This window comes from Schistocerca serialis, chromosome 9 (assembly GCF_023864345.2).
Source record: "Schistocerca serialis cubense isolate TAMUIC-IGC-003099 chromosome 9, iqSchSeri2.2, whole genome shotgun sequence".
In the NCBI taxonomy this organism is placed as follows: domain Eukaryota; kingdom Metazoa; phylum Arthropoda; class Insecta; order Orthoptera; family Acrididae; genus Schistocerca; species Schistocerca serialis.
This window is the reverse complement of record NC_064646.1, coordinates 65,933,847-65,956,864: the sequence shown is the minus strand read 5'-3', so window position 1 is coordinate 65,956,864 and position 23,018 is coordinate 65,933,847. Positions and strand designations below refer to the sequence as shown.

Genomic DNA, 23,018 nt, shown 5'->3' with positions numbered 1-23,018 from the left:
CTTAAAAGAGAAATTATTCATTAATAAACTGGCTGTAACTATTCAATTTGTTTCTTATGACACTCAGTTAGCATATTAGGAAAAAGAAAGGAACAAGGATCCTGCTTGGTAACAATGTCTGGGGTAAATGAGGACACAATCGCCCTGAGTTTAAACAGTAAAACACAGATAAATACAATGAAACGTCAACAGACTTCTAGCTAAATGTACACGTACAGTGAAGCAATGTCCTTACTTATTAAAAGAAAGCATTTAAATTACAAATATTTACATAAATTCAGAAAAAAAGATACATATCAGTAGCAGGTGCCGTGCATCCTGCATTTTCGGTGTTACACAGAGTATGTTAAACATGTACAAGGGTCACTCCAAAAGAAATGCACACTATTTTTTTAAAAAAATCCATCTTTTATTCTACATGTTTCAAAGTTTTACAGTGTGTGGATACATCCTTTAGGAACAAGATTTTCATTTCTCCACATAATTTCCATCCCTCTCAACTGCCTTACACCGTCTTGGAACCAAACACGGTAAAATTTTGGACAAACCTGTTGGAGCCACTGTTTGGCATCATGCACAAGGGAGTCATCACCTTCAAACCTTGTTCCACGAAGAGAGTCTTTCAGTTTCCCAAAGAGATGATAGTCACATGGAGCCAGGTCAGAAGTGTAAGGCAGGTGTTTCAGTGTTGTCCATCCGAGTTTTGTGATCACTTCCATGGTTTTTTGAGTGACATGTGGCCGTGCATTGTCGTGTAACAGCAAAAAATCCTGCTTTTGCCGATGTGGTCGAACACGACTCAGTCAGTGTTGTCACATATGCATCAGAATTTATGATGGTTCCACTTGGCATGATGTCCACAAGCAAGAGTCCTTCGGAATCGAAAAACACAGTAGCCATAACTTTTCCAACAGAAGGTGTGGTTTTGAATTCTTTTTTCTTGGTTAATTTGCATTATGCCACTCCATTGATTGCCTCTTAGTCTCTGGTGAAAAATGATGGAGCCATGTTTCATCACCTGTCACAGTTCTTCCAATAAATTCATCTCCACCATTCACGTACTGTTCCAAAAGTTCGCTGCATACCATTTGTCTTGTTTCTTTGTGAGCCACTGACAGCATCCTAGGAACCCACCTGGCACAAACCTTTTTTAACGCCAACGCTTTCAGTATTCTGCAAACACTTCGTACTCCTATCCCAACGTAGCGTGACAATTCGTTCACTGTGATGCGTCTGTCAGCAGTCACCAATTCGTTAACTCTCTGCACGTTGTCTGCAGCTTGTGCAGTACGAGCCCTGCCACTGCGAGGACAATCCTCAATATTGCCGTGCCTGCTTTCGTCACGTAACCTGCTTGCCCACCGACTAACTGTACTGCGATCTACAGCAGCATCTCCATACACGTTTTTCAACCTCTTGCGGATGTTTCCCACTGTCTCGTTTTCACAGCAGAGGAGTTCTATGACAGCACGTTGCTTCTGACGAACGTCAAGTGTGGCAACCATCTTGAAGACAAGCTGTGATGGTGCCACTCACGGGGGGGGGGGGGGGGGGGGTGGGGGGGGGGGGGACAGGTTGAACTAAGTTTGAAAACAAGCGGAAAGGATGTATCAACACACTGTAAAACTTTCACACATGCAGATTGAAAACTCTATTTTTACAAAAATAGTGTGCATTTCTTTTGGAGTGACCCTCGTACTATTCAGCTCGCAGAACAGCTGCTGTTGTCGTCGATGTCTCAGTCTTCCTCAGAGAGATTTTTCTGTGGTACTGTCGTTGTTGTGGTCTTCAGTTCTGAGACTGGTTTGATGCAGCTCTCCATGCTACTCTATCCTGTGCAAGCTTCTTCATCTCCCAGTACCTACTGCAACCTACATCATTCTGAATCTGTTTAGTGTATTCATCTCTTGGTCTCCCTATACGATTTTTACCCTCCACGCTTCCCTCCAATACTAAATTGGCGATCCCTTGATGCCTCAGAACATGTCCTACCAACCGATCCCTTCTGCTAGTCATGTTGGGCCACAAACTTCTCTTCTCCCCAATCCTATTCAATACCTCCTCATTAGTTACGTGATCTACCCATATAATCTTCAGCATTCTTCTGTAGCACCACATTTCGAAAGCTTCTATTCTCTTCTTTTCCAAACTAGTTATCGTCCATGTTTCACTTCCACACATGGCTACGCTCCATAGAAATACTTTCAGAAACGACTTCCTGACACTTAAATCTATACTCGATGTTAACAAATTTCTCTTCCTCAGAAACGGTTTCCTTGCCATTGCCAGTCTACATTTTATATCCTCTCTACTTCGATCATCATCAGTTATTTTGCTCCCCAAATAGCAAAACTCCTTTACTACTTTAAGTGTCTCATTTCCTAATCTAATTCCGTCAGCATCACCCGACTTAATTCGACTACATTCCATTATCCTCGTTTTGCTTTTGTTGATGTTTATCTTATACCCTCCTTTCAAGACACTATGCATTCCGTTCAACTGCTCTTCCAAGTCCTTTGCTGTCTCTGACAGAATTACAATGTCATCGACGAACCTCAAAGTTTTTATTTCTTCTCCGTGCATTTTAATACCTACTCCGAACTTTTCTTTTGTTTCCTTTACTGCCTGCTCAATATACAGATTGAATAGCGTCGGGGAGAGGCTACAACCCTGTCTCACTCCCTTCCCAACCATTGCTTCCCCTTCATGCTCTTCGACTCTTATAACTACCATCTGGTTTCTGTACAAATTGTAAATAGCCTTTCGCTCCCTGTATTTTACCCCTGCCACCTTCAGAGTTTGAAAGAGAGTATTCCAGTCAACATTGTCAAAAGCTTTCTCTAAGTCTACAAATGCTTCAAACGTAGGTTTGCCTTTCCTTAATCTAGCTTCTAAAATAAGTTGTAGGGTCAGTATTGCTTCACGTGTTCCAATATTTCCACGGAATCCAAACTGATCTTCCCCGAGGTCGGCTTCTGCCAGTTTTTCCATTCGTCTGTAAAGAATTCGCGTTAGTATTTTGCACCCGTGACTTATTAATAAACTGATTGTTCGGTAATTTTCACATCTGTCAACACCTACTTTCTTTGGGATTGGAACTATTGTATTCTTCTTGGAGTCTGAGGTTATTTCGCCTGTCTCATACATCTTGCTCACCAGATGGTAGAGTTTTGCCAGGACTGGCTCCCCCAAGGCCCGCAGTAGTTGTAATGGAATGTTGTCTAGCAGTCGGTATTTTGTGCCCGCTCTAGTCGGGCTGCCCCCACTGGCTGCGCCCTAGTCAAATGCGCCCCCTGCGCTGTGTGTTGCAGCCGGCGAGGTGACTGTGGAGTACTACCGCGGCCTACCGCAGGTGACGGTGCCGCTACCGTCGCGGCGCGAGCGCTGCCGCTTCACGCTGCGGCCCGTCTCCAACACGGTGGGCGACTTCCTGGCCATGCTGCGACACGAGGACCACGGCATCGACCGCGTCGCCGTCTCCAGCCTCGGTCAGTACCCAGCCTGCTGCGTCTGTACGCCTCTTTTGTAGCGTCACCACAGTGCTCTAGCGTGTGCTAAACAAATCCGTGACAAAAAGATCCGCTCTTTGTTATATCCTCTCTCTCTCTCTCTCTCTCTCTCTCTCTCTCTCTCTCTCTCTCTCTCTCCCTCCCTCCCCCCCCCCCCCTCCGTCTGCCCCTTTTCCATCTAAATACCAACCACCCTTCCACTACTTTGCATTCACTGTTCACGTCCCTGCACTCATCACTGTCCTGCCGCCTGTCTCCCATCTCCACTTAAGTTATTAACTTTCACGACACTTGACAGATTTTATGAAACGTCCCCTTAGAAAAATTAATGAATTACTGTGCTGATAAACCCCTTACGTTATTTGATTTTCAAACAGCTGAGCAAAACTGAACGTACTCAGACATTTCTCTTTACTTATTCTGATCAACACTAAACTGACACACAATATTTTTAGCGCAACGCAATCTGACTTTCAATAATCCCTACAAAAGAATGGCCCTGACTAACATTAACCTATACCTTTCACGAATCACTTACCCCACAAAAATCTTCGTTACTCGAACTACTGCAATACAGCGAGCGCCACTACTGCCAACTAAATAAAAGATTCAAACTAATGAAGGCACTAACTACTGATAGGCATAGTTAGCAAATGAAAGATTTCGATAGAGAACAAACAATGTATTTACCTTAATAGTGTTCAAAAGTCATTATATATATAGCAGTTCATGACCCCCAGTCGTACAAATTTACTGTCTCTGATGGACACACGTCCAGATCATCCGCTCTCAAAACTCCGCCATTTCACTCCCCACATCCACCACTGCGGGCGGCTCACCTCCAACTGCGCAACGCTACGCGCTGTTAACAGCCAACTGCCCAACACTACAATAGCAAACAACAATGCAAATCAGCCACAGACTGCATACAGCACAGCCAGTGATTTTCATACAGAGCGCTACGTGGCATTACCAATAAAAAAACCTAAACAGCCTACTTACAATTTCAATATATTAGGTCTACAACTTTGCTTCTGTCGTTTTGAAATAGATGGCAGTAGCGCCAAGTGGGGTTCAGGTGGTTGGTCATAGGTGTAATACAATAAGCTTAGGCATCTGTAAACATAATGTCATAAAAATATTAGTCGATTTGTGATTGAAGGGAACTATTAGTGCAAGAACGTGCATAGAAAGTTTTCAACGCCTTAAGAACGGTGATTTTGATGTCGAAGACTGGCATGGCGGGGGAAGACAGAACGCTTTCGTAGCTACTGAAACAGACGAAGACAGTCACAGGACATCAGTATCGAAAGCAGTTGATGCGTTCGAGCCCAGCACTGAAACACAAACGGCCACAATACAGCGATAGACACGTAAAGGTAATTTTGGAGCAGGTCAGTGCTCGACCCTAAGTCGCAAAACCCGTCAAAATATACATGGAACGTTGGAATGAGAAGTCCTATCCCTGCCGCCGCATTCTCCATATGTTGCTCTCTCTGACTACCCCCTTTCTCGGCCAGTGGCATACAGTCTGGCTTGAGCAGCACTTCCGATCATATGAACAAGTGCAAAATGGAATCGATTCATGGATCCCCACAAAAGACGCCCATTTCTTCGGCCACGGGATTCGTATGCTATCCAAAAGATGGGAGAATGCAGTGGCCAGCGATTGGCAGTACTATGAATCGTAATTTTGTTGTAAGTTTTTCACAACAAAGCCCCGGACTTCGAGAAAAAACGGCGGAAGCAAAGTTGTAGACCTAGTAGATTACACAGTGTCCCGTTTATTTTGTGTTTACTGACCTGTCAGAGACATTTGACTGTGTAAATCACGAAATACTTTTATAAGAGGTGATCAATAAGTTTCCGTTTGAAACTTCCTGGCAGATTAAAACTGTGTGCCGGACTGAGAATCGAACTTGGGACCTTTGCCTTTCGCAGGCAACTGCTCTACCATCTGAGCTACCCAAGCACGACTCACGACCCGTCCTCACAGCTTCAGTTCTGCCAGTACCCCGTCTCCTACCTTCCAAACTTCACAGAAACTCTTCTGCGAAAGTTGAAGATGGTAGAGCACTTGCCTGCGAAAGGCAAAGGTCACGAGTTTGCGTCTCGGTCCGGCACACAGTTTTAATCTGCCAGGAAGTTTCATATCAGCGCACACTCCGCTGCAGAGTGAAAATCTCATTCTGGAAACATACCCCAGGCTGTGGCTAAGCCATGTCTCCACAATATTCTTCCTTTCAGGAGTGCTAGTTCTGCAAGGTTCGCAGAAGAGCTTCTGTGAACCAGATGTGGTGTCGCAGAGGCAGAGCCCAACCAGACCAGGTATGCTGAACATGGGATCCGAGCGGGCCGGTGTGGCCGAGCGGTTCTAGGCTCAAAAATGGCTCTGAGCACTATGGGACTTAACATCTGTGGTCATCAGTCCCCTAGAACTTAGAACTACTTAAACCTAACTAACCTAAGGACATCAGACACATCCATGCCCGAAGCAGGATTCGAACCTGCGACTGTAGCAGTCGCGCGGTTCCGGACTGAGCGCCTTAACCGCGAGACCACCGCGGCCGGCGGTTCTAGGCTCTTCAGTCCGGAACCGCGTTGCTGCTACGGTCGCAAGTTCGAATCCTGCTTCGGGCATGGATGTATGTGGTGTCCTTAGGTTGTTGGTTTAAGTAGTTCTAAGTCTAGGGGATTGATGACCTCAGATGTTAAGTCCCATAGTGCTTTAAAGCCATTTGAGCATGGGGTCCGATTTCGCTCCAGTGGCATTACTCGCCCTGTGTTGTTGCTGTTGATGTTGATGCTGCTGGTGCAACTACCACCAATCTTCAGTATAGATAATTTTTCGGAGTAGATGAACAGATGAGTCAGTATATTTTCTGTATCTGCGCAGATGACGTCCGGATAGCCTCGTCCAACACCATAGAAGTGCTGATGGAAAACGACTTCAAACTCATCGTCAACGACAGCGTCTACGTGGTGAACACGCCCCGGCAGGAGAGACTAACCAAAGTAAGTACAGCATGTCTCTGCACACACTTCTGCACGACCTCTGGGAGTGTTGAGTCACTCTCCAACGATAACTCCGTGTTTCTTTATCCCAAGGTGCACAAAGTGTTGATCAAAAGATTCTGAGAGCTTGGTTTTGCTAAGCGTTTTGACCTAAGCAAGGCGTGGTTTTGACTGTAAACTGAGTAATTGATGCTACGTAGTGTTAACGCCTGTGCCGTGGTTTTGAGTGTAAACTGAGTAATTGATGCTACGTAGTGTTACCGCCTCTGTGACTCCGGTAGCTTCAGTTCAGTGTTAAAAATAACGGAGCCGCCTGCTCGTTGCTTGTGTATTGGCAGACGGCTACAGACGTACAAACAAGAGTTGCCCGCGTAACGCAGCAACTCTGTCCCGTATCGCCCGGCAGCTGTAAAGTCTTTTTTATTTTATCTATTTATTTATTGATTTTTTTTAGTAAGCCGTTCCTTTGTATTGTTTCGTCTTTTGGTTTACTGTGATTTCCAGAGAATTCCACAACATATCTCGTTAATCAAGTTGTTCCTTTCTTTTAATATGCCCATTTAACTTCAAACTGCGTTTTTTTCATATTCAAACACATGTTGGGCCGGCCGTTTTGGCCGAGCGGTTCTAGGCGCTTCAGTCTGGAACCGCGCGACCGCTACGGTCGCAGGTTCGAATTTGCCTCGGGCATGGATGTGTGTGATGTCCTTAGGTTAGTTAGGTTTAAGTAGTTCTAAGTCTAGGGGGACTGATGACCTCAAATGTTAAGTCTCATAGTGTTCAGAGCCATTTGAGCCAATACATGTTGGTGTACTTTTTACTGTCTTCATTTGCTCTTGATCTCTTCGTCCCTTCTTCAGTTAACAGGGACATTCAGTAATTAAAGAGACAAATTGATACAGAAAAAAACTGTGGATTGGTACAAAATGAAACTTTTACTACTTCTCACCCCGGCCAATATTAATACAGTTGTCTCAACAATGAACTGGTTTTTTTATGCATGATGCGAAGAAGTCTTTGTCTTGTTGTTCGAGCCACTTTTCCCACAAATTCTGTGGCCTCCTCGTTGTTGCTGAACATTTTTCCTCCTTGAGTGGACCAAAGAAATGAAAATCCGAGGAAGTGAAATCTGAGCTGTAGGGAGGATAAAGCAGCACCTTCCAACACATTTTTCCAGTGGTTTCCGGGGTTCAGCTGGGCAGTGTGAGGGCGAGTATTGTCGTTTAGTAAATATCAACCCTTTTTTTATCCGCGACGATTTTCTCTCATTGCTAGTTTTATTTTGTCCATCTGCATGTCTGGGTAGTAGAGACTGTTTCTTGTATGCCGATCTTCCAAATAATTAAAAAGACGGTCAACATGCCTTTTGCCGCTGATGGTTGTATTATGAATTCCTTTGCTTCCTTTCCATGCTTTGTCTATTGGACTCAAAACGATGAACCCAAGTTCCATCACACGTTAAAATCTTGTTTGGAAAAGGGTCACCTTCCATTTCATAGCGTTCTTTCAAGTCTGTAGACACTCCGGGTCTTATTTCCACCGAGCGAGGTGGCGCAGTGGTTAGCACACTGGACTCGCATTCGGGGGGACGACCGTTCAATCCCGTCTCCGGCCATCCTGATTTAGGTTTTCCGTGATTTCCCTAAATCGCTTCAGGCAAATGCCGGGATGGTTCCTTTGAAAGGGCACGGCCGATTTCCTTCCCCATCCTTCCCTCACCCGAGCTTGCGCTCCGTCTCTAATGACCTCGTTGTCGACGGGACGTTAAACAATAATCTCCTCCTCCTCCTCTTATTTCCTTGTGTTTTGCGGCAACTTTTTAAGTACCCACCTTCCACTTGTTTTGCTGTACTTGAGCTTTTCACTGATGACGTTGTAAACTGTGCCCACACTTACTGCAACTGTTTGTGCTGTATATTCAGCTGTAACACGTCGGTCCTTAAGAGGTTAATGTCGTCAATGCGGGTTTCATGCGAAGGAGCTGGCACTTCAGGTAGTTCGCTCTTTGGTTTCCATATTTTAGGAGGTAGTATGGACCAAAACAAGAAAAAAGTGTCTAGCAAATATGGCTCTGAGATGAATACCGTAAGCAGTATGAGCACTTACCTAGTAAAAAAGATGCGTGCCACAGTAACGAAGATGGACAAGTGCTCATAGCTCGTAACATATAAACTTTGCAGCCCATGTTTACTGGACAGTTTTTTTCTTGTTTTGGTCCGTACTACCGCCCCTGGAAATATAGTAGGTAAAGAGCCTGCAGAAGAAGAGATGTGTTTCAGAGGATCGGAGCAGAACAAGTGCTGATAGGTCTTCAGGTATGCGTTCTTCAACCCATGTTTGTTGGACTCTCTTGCTTAGAATGATCGTTCTTGTCATATTCCTGAATATTCACCATCCCTCTTGGGACACCTACAATTATTGCGGTCATTTGGGACTTCTCATCGCAAAAACAACATAGTATTACGTATGTTATTAGCAAAATTCATAAACACGCTTACGTCTGTAACAAATAGGAGATAATTACATTAAAATTGCAAAATACATTTGGCCAGCCTGAAGAAAGAGGGTCCTTCTACCGTCTAGATACATCTCAGTTCACACTTGTGTTTTGGTTTTCTTGGTTCCGTATGTCAGTTGGTAAAACATGAACCATTATAGGATCACCTTATTGCCCGTATGTCTCTCGTCTGTCTGTCCGACTGTTAGAACCCTTCTTCACAGGAACGCGTAGAGGTATCAATCTGAAAGTTATGTCACATATTATCGTCTGCGGCCCCTTGGCAATGTTAAAAATGTGAAGCTTCTAAGTCAATGCAGCCAAAAAATACGGCCATTTGCGTTACAGAAAATGTAATACTCGCATACTCACCCTTCAGGACAAACAGGGTTCTTCCCGTTGATCTAGAATCATGAAATGTGGCATGGAGTAAGGTTTCATTGTACAAGCAAAAGGAAAAAAATTCGAAAATTGTGAATTTGTAATTATACCACAGGGAAAATTTTTTTGTTGCCAGTCCGTCTGTCTGTCCGTCCTTCTGTTAAACCCTTTTTTTCTCAAAAACAGGTCGACGTATCAAATTGAAATGTCTATAGTCTACAGTCCTTTGGTGGTGTAAAAATCGTTAAGCTTCTTAAGTCAGTGCAGTCGAGAGATGCTGCCATTCATATCACGTATTTTGATACTCGCTAACTCGCTCATTAAAATCTATAGGTTACTTCCCCTTGATGTAGAATCATTAAATGTGGCGAGAAAATAGATTTCACAGTAAAAGTAAAGGTAAAAATGAGAGAATTTTTAATTTGTAATTATATCACACGAAAAGAACATCTGTTTTGTCACTTGGTACTCGACTTCAGACTTGAAATTAAAACATTCTCTAAAGTGGTGGAATGCCTTGAACCGATATCTTGTCACTATTAATGTCGATAACAGACAAAAATCGCCGAGATTCTCGATTCTCAGAATACACGAATCGTCGGTATACGTAATTAAGTTTGCGCGGAATTCTTGAGCGCGCGAGTCCTAGTCACGCCTGGATAATTTTGTTATTCATGTTTTATATAACTTTCATTAATGACCATTTTCACAAATACTCATTTAAAGTATATCTAAAAGCTAATTGTAGGTAGTCATTGCGTGGTATGATTATGGGAGGAACTAGGTAACTCATGTTTCCTTCATATGACGTGTGACTTGTGGAGGATTTATGGCTGTGGCATATTTTCATATCGATCTTTTATCGATCTGTCTGCAACTTTTGAGATACAATCAGGATTTGGGAAGTGGGCTGTTGTGTTTGCTGTTGTGGACAACTTTCATTTGATACTTCACGCGATATGATCTCTCCAACTGTGTAATCGTTATTATTTTCTATTGTCCAGCATAATATTCGTAATTAAAAACAGTTGAGGCCGGCCGAAGTGGCCGTGCGGTTAAAGGCGCTGCAGTCTGGAACCGCAAGACCGCTACGGTCGCAGGTTCGAATCCTGCCTCGGGCATGGATGTTTGTGATGTCCTTAGGTTAGGTAGGTTTAACTAGTTCTAAGTTCTAGGGGACTAATGACCTCAGGAGTTGAGTCCCATAGTGCTCAGAGCCATTTTTAACCCCCTCCCCCCCCCCCCTCCCCTCCCCAGTGTGTCTTGTCTGATTCCTCAGCCATTTCTTCATGGACCCGCGGAGAAAATTCTCGCGTCCACCCGGTCACTGTTTGCCTTAGCCAACCCTCCCTCAACCGCTGCATTGACAGTTACGGTCCACTCCGCCAAATACCGCTCCAGAAGACGACTATTACAATGCAACACCCACCCACTCAGTGTTTTTTTTTCTTTCTTTTTTTTTTACATTTAAGACTGCGCACCATACATGGGTAGGAGAGGTTAAATTGTCGATCAGATCTGAGGAAAGATACAGGGTGTTACAAAAAGGTACGGCCAAACTTTCAGGAAACATTCCTCACGCACAAATAAAGAAAAGATGTTATGTGGACATGTGTCCGGAAACGCTTAATTTCCATGTTAGAGCTCATTTTAGTTTCGTCAGTATGTACTGTACTTCCTCGATTCACCGCCAGTTGGCCCAGTTGAAGGAAGGTAATGTTGACTTCGGTGCTTGTGTTGACATGCGACTCATTGCTCTACAGTACTAGCATCAAGCACATCAGTACGTAGCATCAACAGGTTAGTGTTCATCACGAACGTGGTTTTGCAGTCAGTGCAATGTTTACAAATGCGGAGTTGGCAAATGCCCATTTGATGTATGGATTAGCACGGGGCAATAGCCGTGACGCGGTACGTTTGTATTGAGACAGATTTCCAGAACGAAGGTGTCCCGACAGGAAGACTTTCGAAGCAATTGCTCGGCGTCTTAGGGAGCACGGAACATTCCAGCCTATGACTCGCGACTGGGGAAGACCTAGATCGACGAGGACACCTGCAATGGACGAGGCAATTCTTCGTGCAGTTGACGATAACCCTAATGTCAGCGTCAGAGAAGTTGCTGCTGTACAAGGTAACGTTGACCACGTCACTGTATGGAGAGTGCTGCGGGAGAACCAGTTGTTTCCGTACCATGTACAGCGTCTGCAGGCACTATCAGCAACTGATTGGCCTCCACGGGTATACTACTGCGAATGGTTCATCCAAAAATGTGTCAATCCTCATTCCAGTGCAAATGTTCTCTTTACGGATGAGGCTTCATTCCAACGTGATCAAATTGCAAATTTTCACAATCAACATGTGTGGGCTGACGAGAATCCGCACGCAATTGTGCAATCACGTCATCAACACAGATTTTCTATAAACGTTTGGCAGGCATTGTTGGTGATGTCTTGATTGGACTCCATGTTCTTCCACCTACGCACAATGGAGCACGTTATCATGATTTCATGCGGGATACTCTACCTGTGCTGCTAGAACATGTGCCTTTACAATTACGACACAACATGTGGTTCATGCACGATGGAGCTCCTGCACATTTCAGTCGAAGTGTTCGTACGCTTCTCAACAACAGATTCGGTGACCGATGGATTGGTAGAGGCGGACCAATTCCATGGCCTCCACGCTCTCCTGACCTCAACCCTCTTGACTTTCATTTATGGGGGCATTTGAAAGCTCTTGTCTACGCAACCCCGGTACCAAATGCAGAGACTCTTCGTGCTCGTATTGTGGACGGCTGTGACACAATACGCCATTCGCCAGGGCTGCATCAGCGCATCAGGGATTCCATGCGACGGAGGGTGGATGCATGTATCCTCGCTAACGGAGGACATTTTGAACATTTCCTGCAACAAAGTGTTTGAAGTCACGTTGGTACGTTCTGTTGCTGTGTGTTTCCATTCCATGATTAATTTGATTTGAAGAGAAGTTATAAAATGAGCTCTAACATGGAAAGTAAGCGTTTCCGGGCACGTGTCCACATAACATATTTTCTTTCTTTGTCTGTGAGGAATGTTTCCCGAAAGTTTGGCCGTACCTTTTTGTAACACCCTGTGTATCAATTACCTTTCCGTGACAATGAAACAAAGAGAAGAGGTACAGTAATACATGTTAGCCTAAATGATTCGTCGGGTTCAAAATAGAGTTTATTTAAAAGCAGACGACGTAGAAAGACGAGCGATACATGAAAAGACACGTCACTCACCAGGTGAGTACAATGAGTGCACCCTTGGATACCCGGCACACATCCAAAAGGTTATCCAGTTCCGCCCATACTTTCGCTACCATGTTTTCAGTAGTGTTCGTCTCAGCTGCATTGATGCGTTCCTGTAACTCTCGCGGAGTTTTTGGCACTGGGAGTCCACAAACTTGCCCTTAACATGGCCTCAAAGGAGGAAAGCACATACATATGATGTGGCGGCCTGGAGGAGTCATGAGAACAGAGGAACATCAACCAGTTCAGCGCGCCTATCCAGCGACGTGACAGTTCTCTGTTGACAGAGATGCGGACAGTTATGCTCCAGTGAAGTGGAGCCCCGTCCAGTTGACACTCGAAGAGTCAGCAGTCAGTTGCGACAACAACATAACTGCAACATTTCCAGGTACGTAGGACCAATCACCTTGTGCTCGATGAAGAAATCGGAACCATACACTTTTGTCTTGGATACGGCACTGAAGCCGTTCACTTTTTAGAGAGCGCGATTCATATTAACTTGGAAATACGGACATTCAGTACCCCGCACTCTCACACTGTGACTGCTCACATTTCCCGACAGATGAAAAGTCGCCTCGCCGCTGAATATTAATGTCCCCGCGAAATCGTCATCTTCCTTAGCTTGCTGCATTCGGGTACAGAGCTCCTATCGGCGGGCACATTCAACTGAAGTCAGGTGCCGTAACAGTTGCAAACGGAACGGTTTGAAATGCAAACACCGCTGCGAAACATTCCACATTGTTTTCTGCGGAATGACCAGTTCACGAGTTGCACCAACGATTCGTTTTTGTCGGCTGGGCGCAAATTTCTCACTCTGACGCGCTCCACGATTTCTTCTGAGACACACGGTCGTTCCGTGATTTTCCCATTACACAGACAACCAGTATCACAAAACCGGCGAAACCAACGCAAAATGCTCTGGTGACCGGATGCAGCTTTTCCATATTTGGGTACGGATGCACGATGAAAGCTCGTAACCGACGAACACTTAGCATGTTCTGCGAGGGGCGTTCTATAACTAATGCAACAAATTTTTTCTCGACCAATTTCGGGTGAAAAAAAAGGGGAATTTGTTGTGGTACGTGTTGGAATATTCCCGCTTCAGCCTCTACAGTTTACCGAGCGCCGCGTCCGGCCATCCTGATTTAGGTTTTCCGTGATTTCCCTAAATCGTTTGAGGCAAATGCCGGGACGGTTCCTTTACAGGGGAACCGCCGACTTCTTTCCCCATCCTTCCCTAATCTAATGAAACCGATGACCACGTTATTTGGTCCCCTCCCCGAGTCAACCAACCTCTGTAGTTTCTTGTAGTTCCGATTGGTGGCGGTGCTACACGTAGGGTGACCAGACGTCCGGATTAATCCGGACATGTCCTCCTTTTTAGCTCTTTGTCCGGGGTCCGGGCGGATTTTTACAGTGTCCGGCTTTTTCGCAAAGTTGAGCATAATACAGTTAAATTTACAATTCGTCCCGTTCTCTTGCTATTTTCTTAAATACTTTAACTATTGGCACAGCCTTCGTGATAAACACGCACGAAGGCGGTGTTAGTAGGTGCCACAAGGATCGTCGATGTTATTGTTGATCTACCTATAAGCGGATGCAAATATCAATTATTTAAAATTTTCGTGTCGTATCTTCACTTTGTATTGGCTTGGCTTCCTGTAGTGCACGTGTGATTTGTGAGTGGAATTTTTAACCGAGTGAGTTACGTAAAATATTTGGCTATGCCTAAACGAAAGTGTCCATTTTCTGATGTAATTTCCTGCAAATATCCGGCTTTAACAAAGGGAGAAATGAATTTGAAGCGGAATGTAAGATATGTGGAGCTGGAACGTACGTCTCAGTGGCCAGTGAAGGTAAGAAATAACTCAACAGATTAACTGTCATGGTTTTATTTCATTGTTTCATAGTCATTCAATTTATTTGTATTCGGCAGGTTAAAGTGCAGTTTACATGTCGTCAACTGCTTCTAGGATTGTAGATGTTGGTAGTGGTGCGTCGAATGAAGGAAGGTGAATGGTCTTACGTTTTTCGCTTTGTAAACAATTTCTTGTTGTTGACATAACAAAACAATTGACGCCACACTGTCCCACAATCAATGTTTTTAATTATTTTTGTATCGCTCAGTTAACCACCACCTGACCATCAGTAACAGTTAACTACTAGTTTTACCGGTAATTCCCGGCAGTCACGTGACTTGTCCAAAGCTGACGGGTGGTATCCTCATCTGCAGTTGACCCGTTTGATGTGTCCTCTTTTTTTCTTCCTTTGTCCTCCTTTTTGAAGCTGTTTGTCCTCCTTTTTAAACAATTGCATCTGGTCACCCTAGCTATACGTAGCCTTCAAAATGGCGTCTGTAACTGAGCAGAGAGCTGTCATTGAGTTTCTTTTGGCGGAAAACTAAAGTAGCGCAGATATTTATAGACGCTTGCAGAACGTCTACGGAGACCTGGAAAGCCGGCCGCGGTGGTCTAGCGGTTCTAGGCGCTCAGTCCGGAACCGCGCGACCGCTACGGTCGCAGGTTCGAATCCTGCCGTGGGCATGGATGTGTGTGCTGTCCTTAGGTTAGTTAGGTTTAAGTAGTTCTAAGTTCTAGTGGACTGATGACGAAAGATGTAAAGTCCCATAGTGCTCAGAGCCATTTGAACCATTTTTTTAAGACCTGGAAGTGAACAAAAGCACAGTGAGGTTGGGCAAGGCGACTGTCATTATCCGAATAAGGTCGCCCAAACCTGTCCTATCTCCGGCGTACCGGCTGGCCGCACACTGACTGCTGGGACTCCTGCAGTGCTGGAACGTGTGGACACTCTCATTCGAAGTAATCGATGGATCACTAACAAACGCCGGTCGCGGTGGTCTAGCGGTTCTAGGCGCTCAGTGGGGAGCCGCGCGACTGCTACGGTCGCAGGTTCGAATCCTGCCTCGGGCATGGATGTGTGTGATGTCCTTAGGTTAGTTAGGTTTAAGTAGTTCAAAGTTCTAGGGGACTGATGACCGTAGATGTTAAGTCCCATAGTGCTCAGAGCCATTTGAACCATTTGAATCACTAACAAACACCTCGCTGCACAACTGTACGTCTCTGTTGGTAGTGTTGACACGTGTCCACCAGATGGGGTACTCAAAGGTTTGTGCCCGGTGGGTTCCTCGGCTCTCGCACCTTCCGACTTCCATCTCTACGACCCAATTAAGGATTCACTCCGCAGGAAATACACTATTGGCCATTAAAATTTCTACACCACGAAGATGACGTGCTACAGACGCGAAATTTAACCGACAGGGAGAAGATGCTGTGATATGCAAATGATTAGCTTTTCAGAGCATTCACACAAGGTTGGCGCCGGTGGTGACACCTACAACGTGCTGACATGAGGAAAGTTTCCAACTTATTTCTCATACACAAACAGCAGTTGACCGGCGTTTCCTGGTGAAACGTTGTTGTGATGCCTCGTGTAAGGAGGAGAAATGCGTACCATCACGTTTCCGACTTTGATAAAGGTCGGATTGTAGCCTATCGCGATTGCGGTTAAACGTATCGCTACATTGCTGCTCGCGTTGGTCGAGATCCAATGACTGTTAGCAGAATATGGAATCGGTGGGTTCAAGAGGGTAATACGGAACGCCGTGCTGGATCCCAACGGCCTCGTATCACTAGCAGTCGAGATGACAGGCATCTTATCTGCATGGCTGTAACGGATCGTGCAGCCACGTCTCGATCCCTGAGCCAACAGATGGGGATGTTTGCAAGACAACAACCATCTGCACGAACAGTTCGACGACGTTTGCAGCAGCATGGACTATCAGCTCGGAGACCATGGTTGCGGTTACCCTTGACGCTGCATCACAGGCAGGAGCGCCTGCGATGGTGTACTCAACGACGAACCTGGGTGCACGAATGGCGAAACGTCATTTTTTTCGGATGAATCCAGGTTCTGTGTACAGCATCATGATGGTCGCATCCGTGTTTGGCGACATCGCGGTGAACGCACATTGGAAGCGTGTATTCGTCATTGCCATACTGGCGTATCACGTGGCGTGATGGTATGGGATGCCATTGGTCACACGTCTCGATCAGCTCTTGTTCGCATTGACTGCACTTTGAACAGTGGACGTTACATTTCAGATGTGTTACGACCCGTGGCTCTACCCTTCATTCGACCCCCGCGAAACCCTACATTTCAGCAGGATAATGCACGACCACATGTTGCAGGTCTTGTACGGGTCTTTCTGAATACAGAAAATGTTCGACTGCTGCCCTGGCTAGCACATTCTCCAGATCGCTCACCAATTGAAAACGTCTGGTCAATATAGGCTGAGCTACTGGCTCTTCATTATACGCCAGTCACTACTTTTGATGAACTGTGGTATCGTGTTGAAGCTGCATGGGCAGCTGTACCTGTACACGCCATCCAAGCTCTGTTTGACTCAATGCCCAGGCGTATCAAGGCCGTTATTACGGCCAGAGGTGGTTGTTCCGGGTACTGATTTCTCAGGATCTATGCACCCAAATTGCGTGAAAATGTAACCACATGTGAGTTCTAGTATGAATACCCGTTTATTATCTGCATTTCTTCCTGGCGTAGCAATTTTAATGGCCAGTAGTGTAGTACGTGGATAATGGGGAGGTTAGTGATGCAGCAGGATGTTGGATCCCACGTCGATCAGTAGAATGATATCACATGGACATACTGGCTCTGCCAGTAAGTTTGTGTAAGGCTGCCGCACTGAACAGAGATTATGTTGAAAAACAGGGTTTTGTAGAAAGAGGTGAAAATAAGATCGCTGAATGGAATTCTGAATAAAACGAACCTGCTTTCAGATAAAAATATGTTTCATTATTTACTGAATGCCCCTCGTAACACACAAAATGTACTACCGTCAGCTTGAAGAGTGCTGTCACAGATCTGCCATCCAACTTGCACGCGAGACATGACGCGGACTTTATAAGCTTGGTGAGTGAATCTGTCTTTTCATGTATCACCCTTCTTTGCACGTCGTATACGTGTCGGTAAACAGCGCTTTGACGTCATTTATGCCAACCCCGTAAATTTTTTTCCCATTTTGATTACTTTTGCATCGCTAGTTTAATGAGCGTGGATGTCTGGGGAAAATGTGTTCTGCTTCAAGGAATGAATAGGCAAGCGGACTCAGGGTTGAGGAAGGAGAACCTACAAATTCCGTTTGCCGGCTATCAAGATGTCCGCTACTTGAATACGAAATCGGTATGCTCATAAGAAATTGCAGTCAAAATGCCATATAACTGCTCATGAAAACGGGATGTAACACCGCTGGGAATCAAACTAAATAAATTCTCTCACACTGATGCTGCACGAAGTCACATAAAACACAGGCACTTGGATTGAATACATTACGACCGCTCGCCTAAATTGCCCGTGCCTCTTTCCCCACTGGCTGTTGTACTGTTGCTGCTGTCGCGCCATCTGGAGCCAATCCTGTAAAGTTCATTTATTACTCGCGTGTTTGAGAAGCACTCACCCAATGAAGTCCAAAGTTACCCTGTGTGATACAGGTATATTCTGTTACCGAAACTCTGTGAATTTCGCCGAACTGTTCACATCTGATATTTTCATATCCTGTCCGTAATCATCAATTGGCAGTCGACCACGTGGTCTGTTAGAAGTATGCTGACGTCGAAGTGTTAGTTCGATTATTTGAAGCACAATCGTGTAACATTTAATGTTCGAATAGGGTATTATAGGTTTTGATGGGTGGCACTGTTCTCAGAAATTATCAATTATTCCTCTTAGCAGTGATACCAATTGTTTTCACCAGCGTGCGCATGATTGTTGGTGACGCGGGTGATGAAGAATTTGCAGCACGATAAGCGAACGAAAAGTAATTCCACTCGTGAAATTTGGTCCGACGGATTATATGTCTCTCTTCCACTTAAAATACCCACTCAGATTTGATCAAGTTGACGCTGTTGGTAGCACAAGGGTCGCGTGGCGGCTGATTGTTGACTCCCGGCATGACTCACGAGTTCGAAAGATTCGCCACTCAAGTAATTCACTATAACCGAGCAGTCAACACTGATGTGAAGCAGCTACTTCAGAGGCAAAGACTTACTTAATCAAAATACCCAACTCGGGTTTTGCTGCCATGACGTTGGCACTGCACTTGGCACGCATCGCGCAAACTGAATCAGGATTCTCGGCTACTGCGCTCTCCGGAGACGCGATTATAAGAACTGCCGCGGGGCAGACAGCGATATTGCGTGTGCTTACAAGGGTAGCACACATTAGCTTGCGACTCTTCAGAGCAGTGTTGGAAATTGATTGACGCTTTGAAGATCTAAGGGGTCAGCCTTGCAGTTCCCTCTAGGGTCAAGGCGATAGTGACAGTGTGCTACCATCGTCTGCACGCCTATTACTACGCGGCTTGTGAGGTTTAAGGCCGGTATTACAGTATCAAATTTCTTTGTCAAATATCTTTGCCAAATATCTTTGTCAAAGAAATTTGATGGTGTAATAGGGAACTTTGTCAAATATTTGATCAAATCTAGGGCCTCTCTGTAGATTTGATCAAAGAAGTCGCTTGTCTTCTGTTCACTGCAATGTGACATGTTACCACGTGGAGCGCTAGCATCGCTGCAGCGTCTGTCATCTGTAGAGTTTTTATAAACATTGCCGGTAAATACAATTGGTGTGTACCGACAACTACAAAATTAATAGAGATGTATAATGATGAGGCGCTTTACAACGTGAGGCACCCTGAATACAAAAATAGATTAAGAAGATTGGAGACCTGACCTAACCTAACCCTCTCCTGTAGCAAGGAATCGGAGTGTTACAGTGAGCCTGTCTTCTGCAGATATAGCAGTTCTTAAGTGAGTATTGTGCATTGTGATATGAGGATACACTTCACTGAGCACATACAGAAATGTATGCTCATCCATGCTTAAGTAATTGATGTACGACTTGACGTCCTCCACTATAAGCTCAGGTAACAAGTTTTGATGAATGCTTATATTGTGTCTTCGTAAAACCCACGGCTTCACCCAGGTACGTTTCCTTTTTTTTCCCCGCTTCTCTTCCGCAGATGCACACAGTGCAATTGTGATACATGCAACTGTTGCAGTTAATAACAAGTTGTTGTCAGCCATCTTGAACTTTGGCGAAAAATATGATGACAGTGTAATAACAGTCGCGACACTTCCCCTCGATTTTGTTGCCTACAGCGCCCCATGCGGCCGGTAGGTTCAACTGTGAGTTCGACGCGATCGTGAAAGCGAATAGTGATTATTTATTTTGATTTATACAATGGTTTTTACCATCGGGAGCGTTTGTAGCGCAATAAATTGCAGCAACAACAGGAAGAAGACACCACAGCTGTCTTTTTTTAGGTTTCCTAAGGATCCTGAGAGGTATATACCACCATGTTATTAAACTGTATCGTCAGGATTCACTTGCAAACTATATGTGTATAAATGATGAATGTTTCGTTTTAGGAGCAGAAAATGGCTAGTTAATAGCAGACGAGAAGACCTTATGAAGAAAGACCCAGTTTACCTGTACAATAATATTAGGTTTTGTCTGCTACATTTCGAACAAAACCAGTTCATGAACGCAGACAATAACAAACTCGTGTGGGATGCAGTATCCACACAGTTTGACATTCCAAATAAGCCACCTCAATTGACGATGAAGAGGAAACTGCCACAAAGATTCGACATTCAATCTAAAGCTGTAAAACAGTCCTATGACACAGAAGCAGCCAGTTCAACTCTCCATGTATCAGTGCCAGATTCGTGTGAACATCAACACAGACCTGCTTTGGCGATGAAGTGGTTAGAATAAGTGCAGCTGTTCGTGTCTTATAAAAGCGTGTGAAGTGTCAGAATGTACAGATCGAGCGAAACTATTACGGGACAAGGAAAGTGCCTACAGACAGATTGTTTGAAAATTATTCGAATATGTAGTTTTTCGTGAAATGTAATGTAATCAGCTCATTATAATGTTTTCAGCATATTTCTCCCACTATTTGGCAGTTGCTTGTCCCACTTGCAAGGGAACCTCCCCACCGCACCCCCCTCAGATTTAGTTATAAGTTGGCACGGTGAATAGGCCTTGAAAAACTGAACACAGATCAGTCGAGAAAACAGGAAGTTGTGTGGAACTATGAAAAAAAAAGCAAAATATACAAACTTAGTAGTCTATGCGCAAGATAGGCAACATCAAGGATAGTGTGGGCTCAGGAGCGCCGTGGTCCCGTGGTTAGCGTGAGCAGCTGCGGAACGAGAGGTCCTTGGTTCAAGTCCTCCCTCGAGTGAAAAGTACTTTCTTTATTTTCGCAAAGTTATGATCTGCCCGTTCGTTCATTGACGTCTCTGTTCACTGTAATAAGTTTAGTGTCTGTGTTTTGTGACCGCACCGCAAAACCATGCGATTAGTAGGTGAAAGGATGTACCTCTCATATGGGAACCGAAAACATTTGATCGCAAGGTCGTAGGTCAACCGATTCCTCCACAGGAAAACACGTCAGATATATTCTATACGACACTGGTGACGGCATGTGCGTCACATGACAGGGATATGTTGTCGACCCACCTAACTTGTACACTTGGCGAATGGGTAAAAAGATTCTTCTACCTTGCCTGATTTAGGTTTTCTTGTGGATATGATAATAACTCCCAAAAAGTGGTGAAAACGTAAGAGCTTGTCACATAAACTGCAACAAATGAGGTCAACAGTTTCACAGTCGCACAGTTTTCACTGTTCTCTGTCAAAACATATGTTTTTAACGTTTTCAAATTTTTCCTTGTGTAGACCGTCAAATCCTGCATATGTCCAAGCAGACCTGAACATGTCCTTGAATTTTGGAGAGCGAAGTTGATTATGTGTGAGTGCCTGAACTTTGATAATTGTCTGAAAATAAAAAATTAAACTTTTTACTGGAGGGAAGGCTTGAACAAAGGACCTCTCGTTCCGCAGCTGCTAATGCTAACCACGAGACCACGGCGCTCCTGAGCCTACTCCATCCTTGATGTTGCCTATCTCACACATGGACTATTCAGTTTGTATATTTTGCTTTTTTTTCATAGTTCCACACAACTTCTTCCTGTTTTCTCGATTGATCTGTGTTCAGTTTTTCAAGGCCTATCCACTGTGCCAACTTATAACTAAATCTGAGGGGGGTGCGATGGGGAGGTTCCCTTGTTAGAATAATATAGAGGTGAAGGTCGTACTTGCGGCAACAGGCGGCAATGACACACACAGTAGGCCTACAGAACGATAAACGAGCTGTCGATCGCTTTTACATGTAGAGGTACATGTCTGTGCTTCTCACATTTGAATCTGTGTGTTTATACTCTTTTGATATCAACGTGGTAAGCTGCAATTCTGTCCAATGTCACAAGTGTTTCTTCACGAATGTGTTGTAGCATGCCACTCTATTCATGGTTTTTGTCCATACTTGCGCTTATTTTAGAGTCACTTTTAGAAACATATATGCGTTCTGATACACAAACTCTTGGAGGCAAGGAAATAACTCGAATAATTCGGAAATTACGTAGGAGATGGATGCAAACAAACATTATGCTTACGACGCGTCTGGCGTTCACCTTACCTGCCACTTGGAGTGCTAGTGTCGCTCCATCTGTCAAACGGTAACAACTTTTACAGCAGTGTCGCGACTGTTATGTTAGACTGTGATAATACCCCTTTTTAGCGCCACGTCAAAGATCTTCGTCATATATATTTGACGAATATTTGATCACATCTTTGATCAAATCTTTGACAAAGCAATTTGATGGTGTAATACCGGCCTAAGATTGTCAAACAGCTATCGCCGGCGAGAAGATAGAGGAGTAGAGGGAGGGGCGCGAGGCTTGAGGACGACGATTGAGGGGTGGCGGGGCGGTGGAGGGGAGACGCGGCGATTGAGGAGAGACGCGGATTGTTGCAGGTGTGTGAGAGGGAGCAGGCCACGTCGAGCGAAGACACACATTCCGACGCAGATAGCGACTCCGATGCGGGTAGCGATTCCGACACCGAGAGGCGCACGGGCCGGCTGCGCGGTCTAAATACTGGCGAAATAGAGGTAATGAAAAGTCAGAATTGTGCCAGTAACACAGCACACCTGTTGATTAATTGGATATTAATTTCGTTTCACGAATATCTGAGATGACAAAAGTCCTGGGATACCTCCTAATATTGTGTCGGACCTCATTTGGCGTAGTGCAGCAACTCGACGCGGCACGGACAAAACAAGTTGTTGGAAGTTCTCTGTAGAAATATTGAGCCATGCTGCCGCTATAGCCATGCATAGTTGCGGTACAGGATTTTTTTTGCTCGGACTGACCTCTCCATGTTCGATGGGATCCATGTC

At 44.8% G+C, this 23,018-nt stretch overlaps 1 protein-coding gene across 1 annotated transcript in view; it reads left to right on the top strand.

Moving 5' to 3' along the window:
* Positions 1–23,018, top strand: part of LOC126419216 (calcium uniporter protein, mitochondrial) — a gene marked incomplete in the record, with an annotated part of 2,318,083 nt that overhangs the window by 2,230,694 nt on the left and 64,371 nt on the right. Inside the window, 2 exon segments of the mRNA XM_050086351.1 lie at positions 3,312–3,488; positions 6,406–6,524. Of these exon segments, the coding sequence (XP_049942308.1) occupies positions 3,312–3,488; positions 6,406–6,524 (296 nt within the window).